At 38.6% G+C, this 24,955-nt stretch overlaps 1 protein-coding gene across 3 annotated transcripts in view; it reads right to left on the bottom strand.

The window, feature by feature from the left end:
• The window catches only part of CHST9 (carbohydrate sulfotransferase 9), a 292,759-nt gene that overhangs the window by 112,153 nt on the left and 155,651 nt on the right, over positions 1-24,955 (bottom strand). For all 3 annotated transcript variants that reach the window (XM_077974631.1, XM_077974632.1, NM_001261472.1), the window contains 1 exon segment: positions 23,979-24,020. In XM_077974631.1, the coding sequence (XP_077830757.1) occupies positions 23,979-24,020 (42 nt within the window).

The raw sequence follows: 24,955 nt of genomic DNA, 5'->3' as shown, positions 1-24,955 counted from the left end.
ATTGCCCCCAAAGGTTATTAGGCATGTGAACAGATACCATCAGAAGGGACAGACATAGAAGCAACTAACTCACTAGGGGAACTAGAAAGACTTTACAGAGAGAGTAGATTTATAAATTGGTTCTTTGAAGAATAAGGAGGATACAAAACATAATGTAGGAGGTGATGATGTGTGTGCATATAAGTAGATTATGCACTGATCTTCTCTAAGGGAATAATAAAAAGCCAGACTGACTCTAGGACTGGACATTAAACTTGGTAGATTAAGAGGAGGAAGGGAAAGAATTCTATCCCCTTGGAAAAGAGGCACCACCCTCGGCTGCTCACACTCCATGCCCAAGGAGTGTTGAGATATTGCATCTAGTCCAAGAATGTATTTGGGTGAAGCATTAGCAAGAGAAGTATAAAGAAGTTTGTTTTGCAAACAATTTTTTTTATTGCTTTCCTAGAAGTGCATTTACTTTCAGACTAATAAGACAAGCTGAGATTTGGATGTGGAACTAGTTAAGAGAGAAAAGAAGGTTCATGGCTTAATTAGGTTGGAGGCTAGTTGGCCTGCCTCTAACTTTGTCTTGCAGAGACTTCCTGGGGCTTGGAAGAAAGGCATTATTTAAAAAAAGGCTATGCCCTTGCCTAATTCTGTTAGCTGTGCACACCCTTCCTCAGAGACCTCAGAATGCATGGTGGGAGGGCAGCAGGGATAGGACAGAACTGAGTTATTGAGGATCTCATTTCGGATAAGACTACTTATGACAGAAGTTTGGACTGGGTAAAATGTCAACACAAATGTGGGCTGTGGATTGGCACACTCAGGTGAGGAATGGCACAGAATCAGAAACACCCACGGAACAGAAGACATTCACTGGGAAGACGGGGGGAAGGGGGCAGAGGGAACAGTGGAATTATGAGATAACAACCTAACCTCTAAACTCAGGGCCAAGCATACACAGAACATTTTGTGAATTTCAAAATGCTGCCCCTGCAGAAAGGGAATTTTTTAAAGAAGTGCCCACTCAAGATTGACAAAGTAAAAAAAAAAAGGCACATCCTTTGGGTGCATGAATGAGAAAAAGTCACTCCTTCCTTTAGGCGAATTCAGTACTGGGCCAGGGCCCACAGCTTGAGAAACGATGTAAGTGAGCTTTCAGTCCCCATTCACGCTGCAGTGCATAAACTGCAGAATCCTACCTGGAGGCCTGCACCATCCTTAATTTTGTGTTTTTTAATTCATCGCTCACTTGGAAGGCTACGATAGCCTTGCTATTTCCTTTATTGCATTATGTAGCCTCCTGCAACAAAAACTGAGCTCTTTGCCAGTGTGGATCATCTTGATGTTCCTAGAAACTAGGAAGTAAATGCAATATAGAAATGTCATACAGACCTGTGTCCTTGACTTACGATGGATCAGCTTATGATTTTTCAATTTTACAATGGTGCAAAAGCTATATCCATTCAGTAGAAATTGTGCTTTGAGTACTCATGTAACCATTCTGTTTTTCACTTCAGTAAATTATTCAAAAAATTACATGAGATATTCAACACTTTATTGTGAACTAGGCTTTGTGTTACATGATTTTGCCTAATTGTAGGCTAATGTAAGTGTTCTGTAGTCTAGGCTAAGCTGTGATGTTTGGGAGGTTAGGTGTATTAAATGCATTTTCAATTTATGATATCTTCAATTTATGATGAGTTTAATGAAATGTAACCCTATAATAAGATGAGGAGCATCTGTATATTACAGTTCACAAGAAAAGCAAATATTTTATCTTCCTAGGAAAAATGTTAAGAAATTATGCAATGTTAAAGTAATGACTGTGTGAATATACACATAAATTGTGAAGTTAGGTCACCAGAGTAGTTTCAAGTGGGAGGAAAAGTTAATGGCAGAAATGTGAAAAGATGAAAATCTTTTACTAAGTTAAAAAAATAAAATTCAAATTAATTATCTGTACATTGTAACTCAACCACACAGGTTGGCTAACTAGATAGAAATCTTATAATTTGACCTAACATTACATAAATTTTAAAAAGTTAACAGTATCCTGAAAATAATTTTAAAATAATAATTGTGTGAAAACTGGCTTTGGAAATAACATTTGTTGTTTGCGTGAATGAAAAGTTTATTTAAAGGTTGAGGGCAGAGTAAGGTGCTAAGAGTGGCTTATTGAAATCAAAGCTCTAGAGTAATCTGCATAATAATTATCCTAATCATTTTCCTACCAGAAAATCTGATGATGTGTAGACTTTCCCATGACCACATGGCGAGTCAGGGGAACAAGGAATCAAATTCATGATTCCCAGTCCCAGACCACCATTTCATTATTCAAGAAGACCTAGATCTACCCACTCATGGGAGGTTAGCCCAAAGCTCACAAACTAGGTCGCTGGGTGAGGTGCAGCGACGCTTTCTTTGTTTCAATTTACAGGATGAAATAATGGGCATGGACCTGGTAAATTGTACTTGCAATTATTTTCTTAATTATAACTGCAGGGTAATTTCCGCAGATAGGGTGCAAAATATAGAAAGATTTTTTCCCCCTCACACTAAGGAGTAGGGCAATTGAAGGTCTTCCATTTCTCCTATAAGGTGTTGTTGCTGAGATATCTGATATTCCTCACATATAGCACTTCATGGGTTTTTTTGTACAACTCCTGCACATGACAGCCAAAAGAAATGGTGGATTTGGAACAGAAAATCAATTAAATTGGTTGTTGGGTATCACATGGACAAAAACAAGGTTTTTTTTTTTTTTTTTTTTTTTTTTTTTTTTTTGCTTTCTTTTTACTTTTCAATCTATGGGCTTAGTCTTGTATATACACCATGAAATATGTTTTTCTGCTTGATTGTTTCCTATAAAAGACTGTAATGTAAGAACGTGTTATTTGCTCCAATTTTTCTCCCCATTTACTTGATCAGTGTGAGAAACTCTTTTCCTCTAGCCTCAGATAACATGTTATCTATTACCATCACATTTAGGTAAAACAGAGCCTGGAAACACATTTTATTGATTTCTCATGGAAATAGGAATATGAGTGTCTGAAAAAAAAAATGTACTTACAAAACAGAGATAAAAACCAAAACCAGAACCTCGGTCTACACCTAATGAAAGCAGAGAAGAACAATAAAGCGGAAGAACACAACCAGGCATAATGGGAGGAAGAACGGAATGAAAGATAGGCCTGTAAAAAGGAAGAGCAAATTACTGCGAGCAACAGAGGGAAGGACAATTTCCTCAGGGGAGGATTAAGGAGAGAAAAGGCCAGAGAGAAAGAGGCCACAAGAAAGCAGTGAAAAGAATCAAGCAGGTTGCGGGGGCGGGGGGGCGGGGTGGGAAGCAGGGGGGTTTCACTTGGCTGCTCTTTTCTGTCTTTTTTTATGTTTCTTCCCTTAACAACACATTTGTGCTTCCAGTGGTAAAAGGCAGAGGGATAAGACTTCTCACTTCAAAATTGTGTCCACTTTAAATGGTCTTTTTTCTCTAACCCATTTGGCACCTAACAATAATCCATCAAGAGAGGTGCTGAATCCTTATGTCGATAAACGTATTTTTTCCCTCTCTTGGAAAGACATACGCTACTAGTTGTTTTATTTCAGAAAGTACGTTTGGCAATGCTGATTTTATATCCCTAAGTGCCCCCTAGTGACAAGGTCCATTTTCAAAATCTCTTTCACAGTAATTTTGTTCTAACGGTTTCCCTTTTTGCAGTACAAATGTGGCTGTCGTAGGGACACACGATGCAACTTTCCATCAATTTATTTTAATTAGGCAGAAAGGAGGGTTTTCTGAGTAGGTCTAGGACACCATAATAAATTACTGTTTTTCTTTATAAATTAATTTATAATTGGAAAAATCCACAGTCCCTTAAAATAAAAGCAGGACTCCCCAAATTACACTATTAACAAAATAAACTATTTGGACTGTGAGTAGTCACATTGCCTTCTCCTCTGTTAAGTTATATGAAGACTCAGATTCCTGACATGGTTTCTGTTAATTCAGCTTGTGAAACGACAAAATAGCAGCACAGACATGAAGAATGACAGGTTATACTTTTCCAGTTATGATTTCGCCTGATCACTTCTGATATTCCTATAAATCTAGCATGAAACATAGACATTGCAAGAATAAATGTTAAGGCTTAAATACTGATTTAGTGACTTGTGTGATATGGGCATATTATGTAATTTCTTGAAGCCTCAATTTTATGTCTGTAAAATGGGAATACGACTACTAATAATAAAAATATTATTGTGGGGATTAAATGAGATATTATATGTCAAGCTTTTAGCAGCATCTCTGCATATATTTAGGACTTAATAAATGATAGTTATTAAAATGCTCAGTCCAATATATAGAGTCTAACCTTGTGTCTTTTCTCTCTTTAAAATTTGGTAGAATCAATCTTAATACTTTGAAGCAGAGTCACAATGACCTTTAAATAGAGTGTGGATGATGTTTACTTCAAATTGATGCTATTTTTAGATTCTCTCTAGATTCTGAATACTCAAGAGCTTAACTAGAATATTCAACAAATCCAGTTCTGTTGTACCATATTTAGCAAATTGTCCATGAATTTAAACATGCAAATAGGAGATATTTCTCTTCATATATTGCTTTACACATTAAAAGATCCTGGAATGCATTTTCCTCATTTTATTGATGAAGAAACTGAGGCACAGAGGGGTTATATCAATTTCCATGGGGAAAGGGGCAACTCTCCAGGGGAGGCATCACCATCTACTGGGGGAAGAGGGGAAGCTCTTCCTAGCTATGAACCCTCTTCTTCCACTAGGGGCAGGAGAAGCTTAAGAATTGAACAGCTCTGCCCTTGCAGTCCCTGAGCCACTATTATTGATGTAAGCATGGGATGGAAACAAAGTTAGGGACCACTGGGCTAGTAACTGATTTTGAACGAGAATCCAGGTCTATTATATTTATATTTCCATAGCTGCATAAGAAGACTTACTTCTAATTCTTTATTCAGAATTTTTAGCTTCAAACATTTGTGGTTTTTCTCACTTCCACTCCCTGTACCACCCTAGTCTTACTTCGATCACCTTTTTACAGAGCTAGTTAAAAGGAAAACTGATTAGCATGAAATTAAAAGGATCGGTATGCCACTGGAATTTTCTCTCTGATGTAATCAGCAAAATAGATCTTAGCCTGTGCCCTAAGAGAGGAGGTCCACTGCTCTAGGCTTTATTAATTTTATTTATTTATTTATTTATTTGGTCAGGATCAAATGCTCATTGATAAATCTGTTTTCAGAGCTCTCTAAAATGTATACCCCAGGTGTGGAGAGGGTATGTTTGTAGAAAGAAGTCCACCAATTCCAGTGAACTTGACACAAATAAGTACTTTGATTGTTCTGAAAACCTCCAGCAATGTGTGGGTCATGAACTGAATTTAAAATAGTTTTCCCTGCCATATAAATGTTTATTATAATGCTGTTTGGCCTGTTTAATTATTTAATTTCCATTCACTTGTTTTCAAGTATGGTTGAGATGTCAGAGATCATTAGTTTATCCTCATAGTGTCTTAGATAGCTGGAGCAATTGTTTGTTTCTAAAGCCCATTTCCCATCTGCAGCTGCAGCTCTGTTTTGTACTACCTTTGCTTGCCTCTCCCACCATTCCAGATTCCAGTGATTTATGTGATCGCTTCTCAGTCTTTCTGGGATTGCTGCAATTTTTAGAGGTTATTTCGGTTCAACCTGTCATATAAAAAATGCATAGAAAAGTCCAATCTCCCTGAGATAGATTGAGTGAAAGCCAGCAAAGCCAGGTCATTTGAACAGCCTTGGTGCAGGTAAATGAGGCACTGGTGAATGGCAGAGATGGTGATCCTGTCATGGCGATATCACACATAGCATGAAAGCAGGAGAGAGCACATATTATGCTTTCTGTACTCCAATCCCCCTTGTGTGCATATGAGCATGTGTACGTGCATGTGTGTGTGCGTGTATATGTGTGTGGGGGCATTCCATGGAGCTTACTTCAAGTTCTTAAAATTCCAGATTCAACAGGCACAATCCCCACCTGGTATCAAAGTCTCCATGGTGGAGAAACTCACCGAAGTGTTGATTCACTAAAATGTGAATTGTTGACAGTGTTACTTCTTTATGATATTTTCTGCTTAAGTATCCCTTTCAATTACAACTATTTAATAAAATGGCTGTCTCCTGTTTCCATAGTCAGTGAGAGATGGTGGCTGAAAGACACAAACAGACAGCACGATATATGTTTTGGAGGTAAAATTGATAGACAGCCCTTAATTGAAAATGCAGACTAAAGAAGAGGGAAAGTGTCAAGTCCTAAGTTTCCAGCAGGAGCAATGAGGTGACATTTACTGAACTGAGGGATGCTGGAAGAGGGCCAGGTGTGAGGCAGGGAACCCTAATGGCATATCAATAGGCAGGTGGTTATGTGGCTCTGATGTTCTGAAGATAAGCAAGTGAAGAAGAGACATTGGCCTACAAGAGCAGATACAATCACTGTAGGAGGGAAAGAGGATAGATTAAAAAACAAAGGGCCAAGCCAAGAAGAATCTAATGAGTAAAATTCCAGTAGAAGAACAAAACTCAAAGGGATAGAAAAGGAACAGTCAGAAAGGGAAGCGGGAATCCTATTTTTCTAGAAGGAGAGGATAATAAGATGAGGACAGGTCATGTTAGATGGACAATAAATGACGTCTGAATTTAACAACATGGAGATCAATGAGCTCAATCATTAGCAAGAGCAAAGCAGTGGAGTGGCTGGGACAGAGCCAGACTGGGGTGAATGTGGAGAGAATAGGGTCTGGGGGGATAGGAAAAGGTATAGATAGCTCTTCTGAAATGCATGGCTAAGGAAAAGAGCTATATCTGGAAGGGGACACAGGATTCAGGAAGATCATTTACTGATTGATTTATTTTTTGGTGGAGGAGAATACAGAGCATTGCAAATGTGGACAGAAAGCATCCAGTAGAGAAGAGGTTAAAGATCCAGAAGACAAAGCGAGTCACTCATCAGGGAGGTTCATGGGAGGACATGGAGAGACGGGACCCACAGCATAGGTGGGACGACTCACCACTGATAGGAGGTGGGTCCACTCCCTCCTTGTAACAGGAGGGAAGGAGAAGGCAATGAGAGCAAAGCATATTGGTGTATACAGATCTGGTGAAGATATCAGAGATAGATCTCAGCAGGTGCCTTTTGTTAACTTCTCTGGAACATGAAGAAGGTCATCCACTAAAGAGGAGAAGAAGATGGGCTTCTTTAGATTAAATTTCAAACTAGGGGAGATATGGAATGGTTATTTCAGAGAATTGACCTAACTAAAGAAGTAATTTCAGCATGGTCAAGCAGTACCTTCAAGCATTTGTATTAATAACAGCAATCAAGTAGTTAGAAATGAGATCATATCACATATAAATCTGAAAGACATTATTTCCCCTCTTATACTTGGTCCCTCCTAAGCATGTTATATTAAAACCAATCAATTTGGCCGAGTACGGTGGCTCATGCCTGTAATCCTAGCACTTTGGGAGGCTGAGGTGGGCGGATCATGAGGTCAGGAGCTCGAGACCATGGTGAAATCCCGTCTCTACTAAAAATACAAAAAATTAGCTGGGTATGGTGGTGGGCACCTGTAGTCCCAGCTATTTGGGAGGCTGAGGCAGGAGAATGGTTTGAACCCAGGAAGCAGAGCTTGCAGTGAACCAAGATCATACTACTGCACTCCAGCCTGGGCTACAGAGCAAGACTCCGTCTCAAAAAACAAACAAACAAACAAAAAATCAATTTAAATGTAGTTCTTTTTTTAGTTTGTAGTTCTCCACCACTTGATATATCTTTTGGCTTTGAAACAGTGTGTATTGAGCAGATGTTTCTTTAAGTTGACAATCCTTAATGGAAAAAGTAAAAATTAATTGCAAAAAGTGTTACATGAGTTCCTTGCTAGGCTAGGAGGCAGTCGTTCATTCAGCTGCTCCCCCTGTGCTCTTGTATTGATCTCTTTTCCCTACCTATCTTGGTTGCTTTCTTACTCCTTTAGCACCTAGCACAGTGCTGGGCTCACAGGAAGTATTCTGGAATACTGACATTCCATTCTTCTGCCATCATCAGGAGAGTTGAATCTTCAATGGCCCTTCAATCTTGAGACAGGATTGTGGCAGGTTCTTGGTTTTTTGGTTCTGTTTTGTTGTTGTTGTTTTTCCTTTCCTTTGTCAGAAATACTGAAACTCAGAATTGAAAACCAAAGGAATCACTCGCGAGTGCTCTCACTCTTTCCTGTGCTCTTCTCTCCCATGCATATAGAAATATACCTCTATATTTTAGGTAGGGGTTTTGCACGTATATCAAGGACTTAAAGAAGAAAGGGGGTCCTGTTTATTCTGCTTAAATATTTTGTTGCAATTTGTAACAATCTGTAACTCTGATTCAGCCATGGAATCTCAAGTCTTTAGTGTTGAAAAGGATCATAAAGACAGTTTCATCTCTCCTCCAGCCTGGACTACACTCTATTTTATGGATGACAAAACCTACAACGGTTAAGTGTGTGTCCTGAGGAGCCCATTCTGTGAAATAATGACCTTAGAGTTTTTATGAACATGACAAAGAACTCTTTCCTAGGAGAAGGCCAGGCATTTACATGCTCATTTTTCTAGCCTGGTGTTCTGCACTCATTATTGCTTAATGAATGCTGGATAATTTGAATTCGTTGTTCATGATCCTTTACTAAAAAAAATAAGCACAGATCTTTGGATTAATATAATTTGCCAAGTCATCATCAGGCTGAGATCTGGGTCTTAGTGTAATTTCCCTTCTTTCAGTTCAGGATTAAAATATTATAGATAGGTGGGTGAAATAATGCCAGTAAGTATGGTAATACATTTCTGACACATGGCATGCAATCTATGAAGGCATTCCTTCACTTGGTCCTGTACTTTGGGCAGTAATGAAGTGGAAAATTAAATTAAATAAGCTTTTATTTTTCTGTAGCTCTGCTGAAAAGGGTACCATCAAACACTTTAAATAAAAACCATATCTTCTGAAACAAAGCTTCTGAGTTCTTTCGCATTATTGAACTGCGAAGAAGCCTTCCTCTCATCCACTTCATGACTTTCTTTTCTTCTGCTTTTGCCTTTGGTAGAATCATATCCATGGTAAATTATTTGGTGTTGCATCAGAAATACACACTTCATGAGCCTTGGAGGTAAAACCAGAAGACATAGTTTCTAAATTAAACTGGCAAAAGTAACAAGGTAATACTTTTGCTTTACTGTTTTCACTTATATCTAACCCTCTAACCTCAGCTTTCTGTGAAGCCTTGTAAGTCTTAGACTGCAATATTTCTAATTCTACTAGGCTCTTTACTTACATATAATTCTATCATACTCAGTAATCATTGTCCTTTATAACATGTCTGAAGATACATATTTTTCATATGAAGTAAATTTATTTAAGATCACAAAATGATACCTGACAGCTGAAAGGGAGATCTCATATCCTTAACTTTTAGCCCTGGGGACTTAAAGGAGGTCACTCTCATGGTCTATGTTTTTTTCCTCACTTCGACTTCCTTCTTTTAGACTATTATAATTTTAATGACATATGAAAAAAAATGGTCCCCTCGCCCTGTGTTCTTGCCTAGTGTAAGTCATTGGCCACACATGAATGTTACATGACTTGAAGTAATTATCAGGGTGAAATCAAGAGAGTTGTTATCTTACAGTCAACTCAAGTGATCTGATGTTCCATCAGGACAGAGACAGGGCAAGTGCAATGGGAGGAATGTGAGGTCTGCTGCCCTACAGCCTCGAACTTGTATCCTAACTCCTCCTCTACTTCCTGTGGGGCTGTGGATGAGGAACAAAACTGCTCTGAACCTTGGGTTTCTCATATACAACATGAATAAAATAATGTCTTTGATATAGAGTTGATATGAGGATTGAATGAGATAGTTTCCATCTCTCATCGTACTCAAGAATTAGTAGCTATCATTACTGTGTATTTTGGCATCAGCAGAAATGTCTCCAGGGATGATGGGAAGCCGCATCTTGATATTTGATTGGGACCATTTCTAAGGGGCTCAGGATGCCAGCTGCAGAAACTGTAGTCACTTGCAGGAATTATGGCCATGAGCTGTCTCAAAGGCAGATGGGTGGGGAAAGGAAAGATAAGGCAGTGAATATGCTCAGGAGATCAGCTTCAGGTAGGCGGTGGCTGAGGAGTGACAGGTCTGCTGAGGCCAGGGCTCTTGGGGTGGGGCCAGATATTCAGACTTTGTAAAGGCCCCTGGTGATTTCTGATATGCAGCCAAGCTTGAGAAGCCCTGGCATGGAGATTAACAATAACAAGGACTTGAAGCCACAGGAAGATTTATCTCCAGGTCTTTTTGGGTAATTAGTGACATGGAAGTCTGGCCTGGACAATGTAGTAATAAAGTAAAAAAAGAATAACAAAATAGCAAGCCTATAATCATATGCATTAATTTATTTAAATTCCTATAATAAACCACCACCGAAGTGGCTTGCATTTTCTCTTGGTGAATGCAGGAATTATTTTAACAGAGCAGAGAGTGCTCATTGGTGTAAACAGGCATGCTTCAAACAGTTCGTAGAATCAGGCACACCAATGCCCCGAGTGCAGCGCTATGAGTGGAAGGTAAGGGATGCCACCCAGGAAGAATAGGAGAGCCAGGGCCCCATGAAGAAAACTTTGAGCCATTCTCAGGCTGGGAAAAAACAGACAAGAGCAGCACCGTGCAGTAAATCACTTGTTGAGGGGCCAAGTCAGGGTTAGCAAAGTGAAGGCTGCTAGAATGAGGAAATCCCACCAGGAGACTAGAGTGGCCACCCAGAACAGGGGTGGAAATTGAAAAGGGGAGACCTTTTAAGAGAAGACAATAGAAGTAAGTTCAGGGAGTCTTTGAACTTGAATTGCTCAGCTGTCCCTATTGTATCTATTTATCTTACTTAAAAAGGTTCCAAACTCTCAGTCTCAAGGAGACTGGAATATACCAGTGAGTGAGCTGGGTTTCTCTCTAGAGTGCCAGGCAATGAGCTAGACTCACAGCTTCTGCTTTCCATTTCTCCTCTTCAGGAGAGTTCCCACAAGGCCAGCAGGTGCTGGCTGCTGGTGATTCCTGGCAATTCCCTGCACACTGGATACAAAGTTTAGATTGCTTGCCTTCTACTGTCAAGACCACCTTTGCCTTTGCCCTTTGCAATATGGAAGCAAGTTCCTCCTCTTTTGGTGCACAGGCCCACAAGTATCTAGTTGTGCTTCTGCCCATGCAAGCCTTTCTACAAGATACTAGGGGAAGGGGAGGCGTGCGTCTGCCCAGCCTCTGATGCCAGCAGTATGCTCCCAAGACCACAAATTGACAAATACATAAGTACATTCCTATTTGTTAATTATAATTTACATACTGTTGACCCTTGAACAAAACAGGGTTTAGCGGGGAGCCAACCCCCTGTGCCATCAAACATATGAGTATAACTTTTGACTCTCCCAGAGTTTAACTACTGATAGCCTATTGTAGATTAAAAACCTTACCGATAACATAGTCGATTAACATATATTTTAATGTTATATATGTTATATACTGTGTTTTTGCAATAAAGTAAGCTACAGAAAAGAAAATATTTTTAAGAAAATCATAAAGAAGAGGAAATATGTTCACTATTCATTAAGTGGAAGTGGATCTCATAAAGATCTTCATCCTTGTCTTCACATTGAATAGGCCAGGGAGGAGAGGAAGAGAAGGAGTTGGTCTTGCTATCTCAGGGGTGGATGAGGCAGAGGAAAATTCACGTCTAAGTGAATCTACACAGTTTAAACCCATGTTGTTCCAAGGGTTAACTGTAGTTCTTTACAGTTTACAGAGCATTTTGGCATGGAAATGGGAACTATAAACAAACAAGCAAACAAACAAAAAAGACAAATGCCTGCAGTTCAGCAAGGTAGATCAAGTTTTCCCAACTCACACGGACAGGATGTAGTCAAATTATAACTCCAGTCCAGGTGACATATTTCCAAGTTCAGAGTCCAAAATAAAACAAAAGGTACAGTGATAAGTAAATTTAATTCTCAATAGTTTTGGACGTGGGGCTAAAAATTATAGCTAGTGGTCATCTGTCAATGAATGTAAACTATGAAACTGGATATTAAATTATATCTAATTTAACACACTGTACATAGGATCTAATTTTACATCCTGTGGCTTAATAGTTTGCAAAATGTTAGGCTACCCCTGTAGTGTATATGCGTTACCTCTGTCATATACCTCTGTCAAACCAGTATAGTGGAGTCCTGCCTTCTACATCTAATTCTCTCATTTAGCGTATGAGCTTGGGTAGGGCCACTTAAACTCTGTCATTTATGAAATAAAGGAGTATATGATTCAGCTAGTTATGACTTTCATGACACATGCAGTGTATCCAATAACAACAAGTGAAGTGGTCTCCATAGTCTCTCATTCCATGAACTTGTGGGGCGCATATTTGCCAAGTCTGTGCATGCAATAGCAATAGCTAATTTGCAGAGCATGTTACACGTACTGAATATACTGTCCATTTCAGAGCCCTTTACCCACAACAGTGGCAGATTCATGAATTATTATGTCATTTACCTTTCTACTATTGAATGAACAGTTGTTAATTTAAATATTCTTTTATAATTTGATTACTCATTTGGCATGAAAAATTTAGGAAAAATAATTAAACAAACAAGAAACCCGAAGCTTGAGCCCGAGGCCCTGATCCATGACATGAAATTCAAATACACTTATGAGTATCTGAGCATATTTTACTCTTCTAACAACTTCTAAAGATTTAATTCAGGAAAGGACTCTTTGACTTAAAAAAATTAGCAAAGAACCTTACTCAAGGTACTGTGCAATTCATATCATTATTGAGAATTTTCTTAGTTGCTTCTCTCTTTTGAATATATTAGCAGCAGGTGTTGTTTTGTATTTAAGTTATTATACACATTTTGTTATATCACTGAAAATCCCAAATTTCATCTTAAAATTCTAATTACCTAGAATTTCCTAGATGATCTCTTTATTTCTTGAAAATTAATCTCTTGACATAGTGCCTTTCCAATAACAGTCACATAGAAAATGGAAGCTAATTTGGATTTAATAAATTGATCACCAACTCTTTCTTTTATGCAAAAGTAGGTTGGGCACACCTTTGGTAACGTCAACCCTTTGGAAAACTTGATAAATAAAATTTAAGTTCAATTGTATTAATGAAATTAGAAAGCTACGATTGTGGTATTATCATAAATAAAATATGTGAGTGCAACAAATATTAAATAACAAGATTCAAGAACTCTGCAACCAGGCCCTCATTCACAAGCCTACAAGAACATGTGCATTTCATTAAAGTCAATGGAGTGTACCAGTTCATCTTGGCATTACTCATAATCGAAACATTTCAATTTTAGTTAACACACACACACACACACACACACACACACAAAACTGATTTAAAAGTCAAATGAGTAAATTAGTTCTATGCTCCTATGTTCCAATTCCATGTTGATATCAACTAGCCGAATTTAGCCTCAGGAGGTATGAAAAAATATCTAATACAATGAATGGAAAACCTTTTAAAGAATTACAGATCTGTTAAAACGAATGTTTTTGCAACCAACTCAACAAACATATATTTTATATTGTAAAAGCCCCTCAAACTGCTCCATTACTAAACAGGCAAGCTTAACTACAGATTTACTTCTAGATTTTGAAAGCAGCAAATCAAAAACTGGAGGATTTATAGAAGAAATAAAGTCCACTTCCTGAAAAAAAAACCTCTAAATTGAACAGTGATTGAAAAATATTTTCTCTGTACACATTCCCCCAGAAAAGGGGGAATTTTTCTGGTTTACATTTGGCAGATTTCTCAATTGTAGTAAACAGTATTCACAACACATTCTAGACATTTTCTTGACCTTTATTTCTGTGATACTCTTTTTTTTTTTTTTTTTTTTTTTGCTTTCCCAGTTTTTGTCATTCTTTTACGGTCTCTCTCTTTTCTATTTTCTCTTTTTTGCTTATTTCTTTATCAATCCCCAGTGGGGGTCACTGAGGACTCTGCCCTGTGTTCCTTACTCATTCATTTCTACATTTTTAGTCTTTTGACTCCACCTATGAAGTTAATGATTTACTTCATGAACACTTGTTTCCATTTGAGCCTCTTCCTAAAATTAGGTTTTATTTATTGTCATTTGTAGATATCCAATGTGATGCCAAAGCTCAAAAAAGAAAGTATTAAAATTCCTAGAGTTTCCTGCTAAGATATTCTTGTAGCTGGTGCCTTCTGGCTGTGCCGCAAGCTCAACGACCTAGAATTTCATGCCCCATGATTAGATATCCTGGCACATTTCTCCAGTTTTTCAGTGTAAAGAAACATACTTTTTATTTTCCCAAGATTAAACGATCACCAGAGAGGCAGTTGATTGTGTGTGTGTGTGTGTGTGTGTGCGTGCGTGCGTGTATGCAGGCACTGGGCATCCTTGGGAGAGTGTGAGGGGAATGGACCTGAGAAGAGGAAGGCAAATGCTGCCTGGCCAGTGTAGGGCGTGGAATCAAGGAGGGGACAGTGACTTTGAACTCTGCACCCAGCTCATCCATTTGCCTGTCTGCGCCTTTTCAGGAACTTCCAGTCACACCCACCCCTGTCCCTCCTGGCGGCTCTGTGGACGGATGCTTGGTAGCATACGTGTACGTACTTCCTAATAGCAGGAAATAATGGCTTGAAAAATTCAAAAGTCACAGAGAGGGTTATGTAGGGGCTCCTATACTCCAACAGACTAGACTGACCAAAGGGTAGAGGATTCCACACATGGTTTCAGAACTTCTTTTCCTTTATCACTCTGCATCATTTCTATGAATTCTTTAAAACCGTTTTTTAGTAGAATTCTCTGCTTCTTGTTTCTCTGCGGTCCATATTACCTGCCTCAGATTGATGGTGTATGTGAGATCTGGGTCCCTTGCAAGATCTCAGTCTAAGTCCTGGACATTATTTCAAGACTTTGCTGCCGCCTAATCATGTGACACGTGGCCCTCTACAAACTTCTTCAATATATGCGTGCACATGTACCTAATGTGGATCCTACATTCAAACCCACTTGGTGAGCATCCCCCTTTCTGCCTCACCCTTCTATAGACCTCCTGTCTGGAGAATTCTGACCCGCTCAATCCAGCCATGGGCTATCAGCCACCACTTATAAATGTAAGTTGCTTTTTGGGCACTCTAAACAGAAGTATTAATTCTGGCTTATTGTGGCCATAAACACCTCATGTTTCTTTTGTGAGGAGTGTGGCTTGGCTTATAAGCTGCTGAAAGGCAGAGTAGTCTGCATTGCTATCACCCCTGAGCATGACCAGCATGCTCACCACCGCCTTTCTCCTACCTCTACCCGTTTCTCTCCTCTCCTGTTACTTTGGCCTAGAACACATGGCTCTTACCGGCCTAAGGATTTCACCTTTTCTGCTTTTCCTGCACAGAGTGCTCTTCTCCACTGGTTATGTGGCTGGGTCCCTCTTGATCCAAGTCTGTGACTAGATGCCACCTGCACAGGCAGGCCCCTGTTCCTGTCTTTACAGCACTCTGTTGCTTCCCTGCAGAGAAGCTAACAAAATCAAAAACTGTATCTTTGTTTACTTGATTAACTCTCCCCTCAGACGGTAAGCTCCCAGAGGTCAGGTACCTGGTCGCTTGCTCACCACTGTATATCCAGTGCCTAGCACAATATGGGTCAACAAACACTAATCAAAGGAAATAGTGTCAGAGCTTTCCTAAGCTCTAGGTGTGTTAGAACATTATCTTAATAAAGGTGATGAAGGTGTTTTACACAGCTATACCTACATCAATCTCTCTATAGAGTGTGTGTATGTATATATGTATGATGATAGATATAGTATGCATGTATGATATTAAAGATTATTTTAAATACTGATTTACAGTACTAAATCACTGTATGCAATACATAATATTATTAGGAGAGTTTGATAATTTACCATCATCCTCTCACTGCAAAGGTGAGGATAAAGAACAGAAATAGTATGTTCTGCCTCCCTGGAACTGAAGTCCTTGCTGAAAGACAGTGAATAATGCTATAAAATCACTTGTGATATAAAGATCATTATCTAAAGTCATTATCATAAATGGGACATTCAAATCTCACATTGAATTTTTTTTTAGTACTTCAAGCCTGACAATTTTCAGAACACTCAAATTTCTATTTCTACTTTATATTTCTCAGAAAAAAGAGAATAAACCAAGGAGACATTGGAAAATTAATGGTTAATCACAAATTTATGAAAGTGTAGCGACATCCATGTGTTTTAGTCATTGTAAACATGCCTCTTTGTCTACCTGCAAACTCTCCTTAATATTATTCCCAATTTTATAAGTTGCTATCACCACTTTTTGAGTTATAGCAGAATACCTTCACAAACTTGGGGTAAACTTGGGGTAAAATTTTTTAGACAAGATACTAAAAATTATTTGCCATATAGAGAAAAATAATTTATTTTTTTATGAAAATTAAATTTTTTTGCTCATCAAAAGGCACTTTTAATAAAGTAAATAGGCAAATACACAAACTGGGAAAATATTCATAATACCTGTGTCTGACAAAGGACTGCCAGCCAGAATATATGAAAAACTCCTAGAATCAATGACAAACAATCCAACAAAAATGAGAAAAAAACTTGAACAGGGATTTTGTAAAAAGAAAATATACAAACAGGCACAAGTACATAAAAAGATAATCAACATCACTTGCCACCAGAGATACGCATATTAAATCCACAAGTGACACCATTTCGCACTCACGGTTGATGAAGATGAGGAGAAGGTGGAACTTTCAACATTGCTGGTTGGGAGTTTCTTACAAACTCCCAACTGACATTTACCTATGGTCTAGCAATTTCACTCCTTGGTATTTATTCAATAGGAATAAAAACATATATATGCAGTCCTTGATTTATGATGGTTCGACTTAGGATTTTTGACTTTACCATGAGTTTATTGGGACATAACTCCATTGTAGGTCAAGGAGCATCTGGACTTAACAATGGTCAACTTACGATTTTTTTAACATTATTATGAGTTTATCGGGGTATTAAATGCATTTTCAACATATGTTATTTTTGACTTATAATGGGCTTCTTGGGCCATAACCCTGTCATAAGTCAAAGAACATCATATTCACAAACAGATCGTATTCACAAACAGATCATATTCACAAACAGGACACAAATGTCCACAGCAGTCCTATTCATAATAGCCCCAAACTAGAAATGATCAAAATGTCAAAAACAAAACAATGGATAAGGAATTTGTAATGTAGTCATACAGTAGAATATCACACATCAATAAAAAAGGAAGGAATGACTGATATATGCAACAATCTCAAAAATATAACATGTGAAAGGGGCCTTTGCAAAGTACATGCTGTGTGATTCCATTTATATTAAGTCCAAGAACAGGCCAAACTAAACTATGGTGAAATACATAGGAAGTGGTTTCCTGGGAAGTAGGGAGAAGGTAGAAGAAGGGTAGGGAGGTAGGTGATAAGGTTTTGAATTGGAATTGACTGGAAAGGGCAAAGAGAAAACTATTTAGGGTGTGAGATTCAATACCTTATTTTGGGCGGCTGGTATACAAGTGTATACAATTCTCAAAACTTATTGGATTGAGAGGATACTTAAGATTTGTGCATTTTATTGTAAATTATACATCAATTTTAAAATTAAGAGATTCTGTTATTTTGTTTAAAATTGCATTACTGAACATTATTTGGAATATTTCCCTACTTTGTAGGCATTGTGGAACATTTTTAGAATTCTGATATTTTATAAATTTAACAACTTAGTTTATCAAGTATCAGTTTCCTTAGATTAAGCCTCAATTTATTGTGAAGTTCAAAAACATGAAGAATCACAAAAACCGAAACCAAAAAGCCTTGTCCAGAATCAAGATTAAATTTTCAGAGATGAATGTCATTGCCACACTATGCCAGCAAGGGGAGTAGTTACACTTTGAGAAGAGCTCCATCTCCATCACCACTGAATTATTCTATGGGGCACTTTAACAAGGCCCCAAAAATTGACTTTTGGGTGTTGTCACGATGGAAATGACAGATCATTTTAACGCAAGAGAAAAAGATTGAAAACCTTGACCCTTTAGATTACTCCGAACCTCAATGAAAAGGAGAAAAATACTTGCAGACCAGCTTATTAAAATATTATGTTCATGTAATTCAGGTACCAGGAAAATATTTAAGAGAATAGCTAAATTAACTGCAGGGTGCCATTTTTTCTTTGCTAATTATTTTCATACAAGAATAATCATATACAGCCTTTTCCCTTACAAAAGAAAAAAAAACCCAACAACTTCACAGTTTATTTTTATACATGTGAGAAGGACAGCCCCAGTGTGTGCAGAATGTACAAACTGTTGGAAAATTGAGGCTTGGTCTGACAGTAGGTAAGGCTGGCAAACAGTACTTTTTCTTTCCCCAGCAGGATAAGGCCTTTTCAGTTGAGATTGTTAGGCTACAAATCTGAAGATTTATACTGAATTTTAAAAAATATCATCATGTTCATCAATTCTTATAAGATTTGTAAGGCTTAATTCTCACAAAAGCTTAGGAAGGCTGCAGAAAAGTCTCTAACTATCCTTTCCTACCAACTTTGGTAATCTTGGATTTACAGAAAAGAACGTTCAGGCTGACAATGGGAAACATGCCCCCAGGCAAGCAGGAGAGCAGGAGAGTGGGCCAGATACAGACCCTTGCGAGATGAGTACCAACCCTCTTTACCCTCTATCCTTCATGACAACCCCACCCTTGATTCTAACACCGTAGCATCTTCTTCTCAATCTGTCTCATTCCCCGGAGAAACTGAGTGCAGAGGGCCTAGCAATATGTGCCCCAGAAAATACCCTGAGTCATGCCCTGTGCGGGGCTGGAGTCTTAACGTATGTTTAGGAACTGTATCTCTGCAATCTGCAGTGCTTGTGAATATGATGTACCTCCCTCCCTTTGCCAAATGAGGACAAAGACACTGAGTACAGGTAAACAATAGCCCATTTCAGGACCCGTGCCCAGGAGAACATGCTTACCAAATGCAAAGCTCTAGAGCACCAAGTGCCGGTTTGTGGACCCACAATAGCCTGCGAGGATTAACTCTAGCTTTAAAATCACACGGCACTGCAGTTTGGCACAAAAGCAGCCCTCTACTCTGGGAGAGAGTACGCTATCAATACGTAAAAAGGTATTACCCTTGAATATGTGTATCCTTTTGCTGGTACATAAACCCTGCCTCAAGATATTCTTCATGAAATTCCAAGGAACATTTCTCAGTTCAATGACCATAAGAAATGATTCTGAATTACTCTCCACTTACAAAATAGAGGAAAAGTATTTTCTTTCAGTCCCTGTAAGTGGAGGCCTAGGGACATACAGGAGTCAGAATCAGAAGAGTCAAGTTTTAGATTTTGCTTTGAAATTTATCAAGATCTCCAAATCGGAGATGCTAGTCTGGGCTATATTCTTGCTGTCAAGGACTCACAGAACTGGTCCAAATTGAACACTGTTTCACTACATGGCAAAAAAAAAAAAAAAAGAGAAAAACATGTTAATGACATACCACTGCACACCTCTCCCTAATGTTGGCTTTGCCACTGCATGGATGTGAGTCTTGTGTTCTTCTAAGAAATAAACTAAAAGACTACATTCCAAGTGTTACTCACATCTGTGAGATATATAAAGGATAGAAACAGAGTAAAAGAACATACACAAAGAACCCAGAAATGGGAGGCATGTTGATTATAGGAGGAAATAGAAGGAGGGTGTAATTAGGGTCAAAGAAATAAAATGAATAGATGTTTGTCTTTGCATTTGTGTTTAATGAGAGATAAGTTGCTTTCTTGAGCAGGTCTAGAATGAAGACTGCATACAAACCAGGCAGAAAAATTTTTTTTTTTTCTGTTGTAGAGGGCACTGGGCAGGGGTGTGGTGGGGGCTGGCTGGCATGACACTAGGAGATTAAAGCACCTTGGAGAAAGGACTGATGTGCATTTGTGGAATGGGAGAGAGCACCCTGTCTGAAACCGTATTAGCAGACACATTACTTGGTGCTTCCCACCCTAGGAAAGGCAGGGCTGCACTTTAGTGTGGTTCATGCTGTGTAGGGAAGGCCCACCTGTGGGGTTGGGGGTGTTAATGTTTCATGGGGCAATCTCCACATTAGCAGGTTACCACAGTGGACTGAAAGAAATGGACAGGAAGCAAGGCGCTTGGAGGTGAATTTCACGTGATTCATGTTGGTAGTCACAGAAGAGTGGGCTTTGGGAGCCAAGGCTGAGAAGAGAGAAGAAAATGCTCTGGGTTTCTCAACCCCTAATGAGTCTTTGGAGTTGCCTTTTCACAGGAGCCTGGAATTTTGTCTAATTGGATGTGTTTTTCTGGATGTTTCAAATATTATTCATGAGAGATGTTTATATTCATTATCTCCATAGATCTTGACTAGGAGCTAGCACCCTGCATTTGGTATACTTAATGAATAACCATTGGCTGAGTGAATCAACCATGCTCCCAAATGAGGAATATGTCTTACATTAATTAAAATAGGAGTCAATAATGTGCAAGATATAGCCTATATTTCCTTTATTACTGCCATTTGGCAAATTGAGGATGAAAGCTCTAACAATTCAAATCTCTCTCAGAGGTAAGTTTAGTTAACTATCAAGATAGATCTTGGCAGCTCTCTCTTGGGGTCCCCAAGGCTCACTAAACATTTTAAGAGGACACTGAACATTTTCCTAGTGGATGGTGAGATAACTCACTTCCAAGTATGGGAGGAAGTGCAGTCTTACCTGTTGCAACCAGCCAATTCTGGAATGAGGTTTAGACTTGGTGCTAAAGGTGTGAGGGGCAGGTAGCTTGCAGTCTGGCTCCTTTTTATTAATAGTTGACTGAAACTTTACCTTTCTATTTCAGAGGAGGTGGACAGCTTTTTTACTACCTTATGTTCTAGGGAAGAATGAAAGTTCAAGTGGAAGGGGAGGCTGAGAATAGGCTGCAGTTGGGATGTGAGACAAGGGTGGGAGGTGAGAAGGTAGGAGGGTCAGGCAGGGGTCTGGCTGGCCACTGTCCTAAATCTGATCAGTAGCATCAGGGATGGAGGTTAGCTGATGGTGACAGCGTATAACCTTGGACACATCTGGCGGCTCAGTCCTTTGCATAAACCACTCACTTACTTGACAACAACAAGTCATAGGATCACAGGCTGAGGACTCTGAATAGAAAGGTGCCATTCTGTCAAAATGCTGAGGCCAGAGAACAGGGCCTCTAAACTTCCGAGATGTGCATTGGCCAGCATTTCCAATTGTCCCCTTGATGGCACTTGCTCTCAGCCACTAGTATACCTGCTTTGATCTACCCCAGCTCCAGACCATCAACTCATTCATTTTGATTGCTCCCGAGTACATAAGTGTGACTGTACCTGCAAACTCATGTTTTCAGGATAGGCTTTTAATTCTGTTCAAAAATATTGTTCCATGTCTCTTTCTTGTCTTGTTTCCCCATTGCAGACTTTTTTCCTCTTTCCCCAGAGACAAGCTCTTACTCACAGAAGACAGTAACCCAGTGTTTCCCTTCTACAGAGCACACATGGTGGATACCTTATCTTTAATGCTCTTAGTAACCCGTGTAAGCTATGTGCTGTTATCCTTATTTTATTTGATTTTTTAGAGATAGGGTCTCACTGTGTTGCACGGAGTGGACTGCAGTGGCTGTTTGCAGGTACAATAATCATCACATACTACAATCTTGAACTCTTGGCCTCAAGCAATCCCCCTACTTCAGCCTCCTGAGTAGCTGGGATGACAGGCACATGTGCCCATGCCCAGCTTGTCCCTGTTTTATAAACAAGAGCTCAGTGAGGTCACCCAGCATGTGTTCTGGTCAAGTGCATTATAATTTATAAAGTGCCTCCGCATGTGTTATGAAGTTCTCTGACCTATGGATTGCATGTTATTATTATCTCCATTTCACAGATGGTAAAATGGAAATTTTAGAGGGGTTACGTGACCTACCCATGTCGCGTTGTTCGTGGGTGGCTGAATTGAGTTTTGAACTTGTGTTATCCTATTCTGCATCCCATGCTTATTCACAGTATAGTGTCAAGAAAATGGAAGCTTTCAGGCATAAACTCCCTCAAATTTCTTTATATCCATCTTTAAACTTATCTTAGTTTTTTTCCCTGCTCTTCCTTTTCTCCTGTCTCAGGAAGAAGTTGATTCTATTCTGTGTTCCTAAAAGTTCTCTCCCGTGCCCTTGAATAATCTTATTTATTTCCATTTCTTCACATGTCAACTCTCTATGCAACTGACTCTCAAATCTTTCTCTCTCTAAACTCCAATTGTTGTTTTTGACCACTTAAAGGGTATCTTTTCTTGGTAATATACTTTTATGTATAGACCATACACTACTCCCACATTCCCTCAGCTCTCTACAACTAACTCTAAGGATATGTGGTTTTACTCGGGCAGTACATGTGCTTTGATGTCTCCATGCTTTTAAGAATCAGTTCAAGTATGATAACTGTTACTGAATATTTTCCCAACTCTTCCTGTTACATTTAACGGTGTATTCTGTGCATTCCCAAAGTGCTTTGTTTTTTGGGATAATGCATTGCTTATCATATGAGAAAATCATTTGTCTCCATCTCTATCTCAACTTATGGGCTACCAGTACAATGAAGACAAAAAGGGAGTTTTATTTATCTCTCTATCCCTTGATGCAATAAGCATGGCCCTTGGCTAAGTGTTTGTTGAATGAATAAAGGAATAAATGGATGCATGGTGATTCAGTTACTACTCCACTGTTTCAACATACCCCTAGGAGGGCATGGTCAGATTTTGTTTTTTTCCCTCACCTCAAATCTTTGCTATTGCCCCAGGAATCTGACTTGCTTGCTTTGCAAAAATGCTGAGGTTTAAATGAAAAAAAAATTTTACCTGCCATGTGAGATCATGAAACAGAAAATGGAATAAAACATTATTTTTCTTGTAAAGTAAACACTACTGTCATCTAGGTGATCAACATTACAGACATGCATCGCAAAATTAGAATTTATATTTATAAATTTTTAAGATAATAGGAATTGATCATCTTCTATTACTAAATGCTTTCATCCACATTTTACACAATAGTAAACCTCATTAGATTAAAACAATTAGTATGGAAAGGAGGAGAGGAAGATCTAGCCTGAATTATGGAAGTCAGAATTTATTGAAAGCAACATTGTTTTATTACTTTCAATACTATTACCTACTAATAAAGTCTAAGGGGACATCTACTTCATGACCTTAATAATCCTCATTTTACAGCTGAATCTTTTTGCCTAAAGACTACTGTATGCTAAGGTCATAAAAACAATGTATTCTTTTTACATGGGTTACAAATATTCCATTTCACTTAGCAAATCCATTCCTTGCAGACAATTCAAAGCTAAATTTCAGCTTAGTCTAGATCAAATTGTCAAGAATTGTGTATTGGCAATATCTGAACTAATGAGGTTTTACTCTATTCATAAAGGAAGACATTAAAAAAAGACTATAGTGCAATTTGCCAGGAAAGTGTTAAATACTTTTAAAAGAAAAATTAAAAAATATGTAAACTTTTTCAAATAAGGTGAACACCAACCTATGTGTAACTGAAATCGGTCTTCAGAGCCTTTAGTTTCCTTTGTAATTCCCTTGAGGACAAGGGTCATGGTTCGCTTGCTTTTCTCCCCACCCTCCAAGACTTTATGCCTCCAACGATGCCGCCGAGGCTGTGCTTTCTAGGGATGGCTATCATCACCAGAACAGGTGCTTAAAAGCAACACTCTGAGGTTTTCAGATATTCTAGTTGTTGCTCTGCTTACCTATAACTACCCAAGACTCAAACACTATGAGGAAGTTACTCACTGATTCTGGGTACAGGCTGCAAGTACTTCATTGGTCCCCATCCTGAAAAAGAAGAGGAAAGAAATTCATATATTACCATCACATCCAAAGACATTTATAAAACTTTCTACACAAAGATGCCTCAAAGTCTCTAATATTTTATTTGTAACAAGAAAAATCATGGGAAGGGAGAGGGTCATGAAATACAATGTGTCATCCTCTGTGTTTCTGGCCTGATTAAGCTTGGTGTCACTTATTAGGAAACCTGGCATTACCATGAAAATTTGCTATGGAAAAGTCTGGGCTTTAAGCCTGTGCTGTCTGTGACAGGGAAATGGAGCTAGGGACTGTGGGCTGGGGAGCATTGGAAAATGACCATCACAAGGAAGATAATTTCCTTTGATTCTCAGCATTCCACCCCATCACAGATCAATGTGCTAATATACAATAATATTTTCACTTATTAATAAAATCGTTGTCTAAAATTGAGTACTTGGGCTCGATGTCTTCGGGTGAAACTGAGATAGAGATGTCATGTGCAGCTCCTGGCATTGAGTATTAGTGGCCCACTATTGGATGCCTTAGTTTGGGAAGCGTGGAAGAGTAAATGAACGGAAAGCTAGGACAAAAGAAGAGGGCTCTGAGGCAAGCAACCCCATGGATATTTAAATTATCCAGAACTAATGATAGTTTATTCTGTAGTAAACAGCTGTAAGAAAGAAAATCTTAAGGTTTTCCTTGAACCAGTGATTTTTCATGGTGATTACAAAGGGCCTGTTTCTGCCACATGAAGTTGGCCTATTGTAACATAGTGTATTTCTTCTTGCTCAGTCACTTATGGGGAGAGGAGAGCCTCAGCTCCTTCTGAGAACAATCTTACAGAGCAGTAAGAATGTAATTATATGACTACTTAGTTTTTGGCTTTTTGGGTTAATATGGTTCCATTTCTTTCCTTAAAAGACATTTTATATATATGTATATATAATATATATTATATA

The sequence above is a fragment of the Macaca mulatta genome, chromosome 18 (assembly GCF_049350105.2).
Source record: "Macaca mulatta isolate MMU2019108-1 chromosome 18, T2T-MMU8v2.0, whole genome shotgun sequence".
Classification (NCBI taxonomy): domain Eukaryota; kingdom Metazoa; phylum Chordata; class Mammalia; order Primates; family Cercopithecidae; genus Macaca; species Macaca mulatta.
Note: the sequence above shows the minus strand (reverse complement) of the source record. Positions and strands in the feature narration are given on the sequence as shown.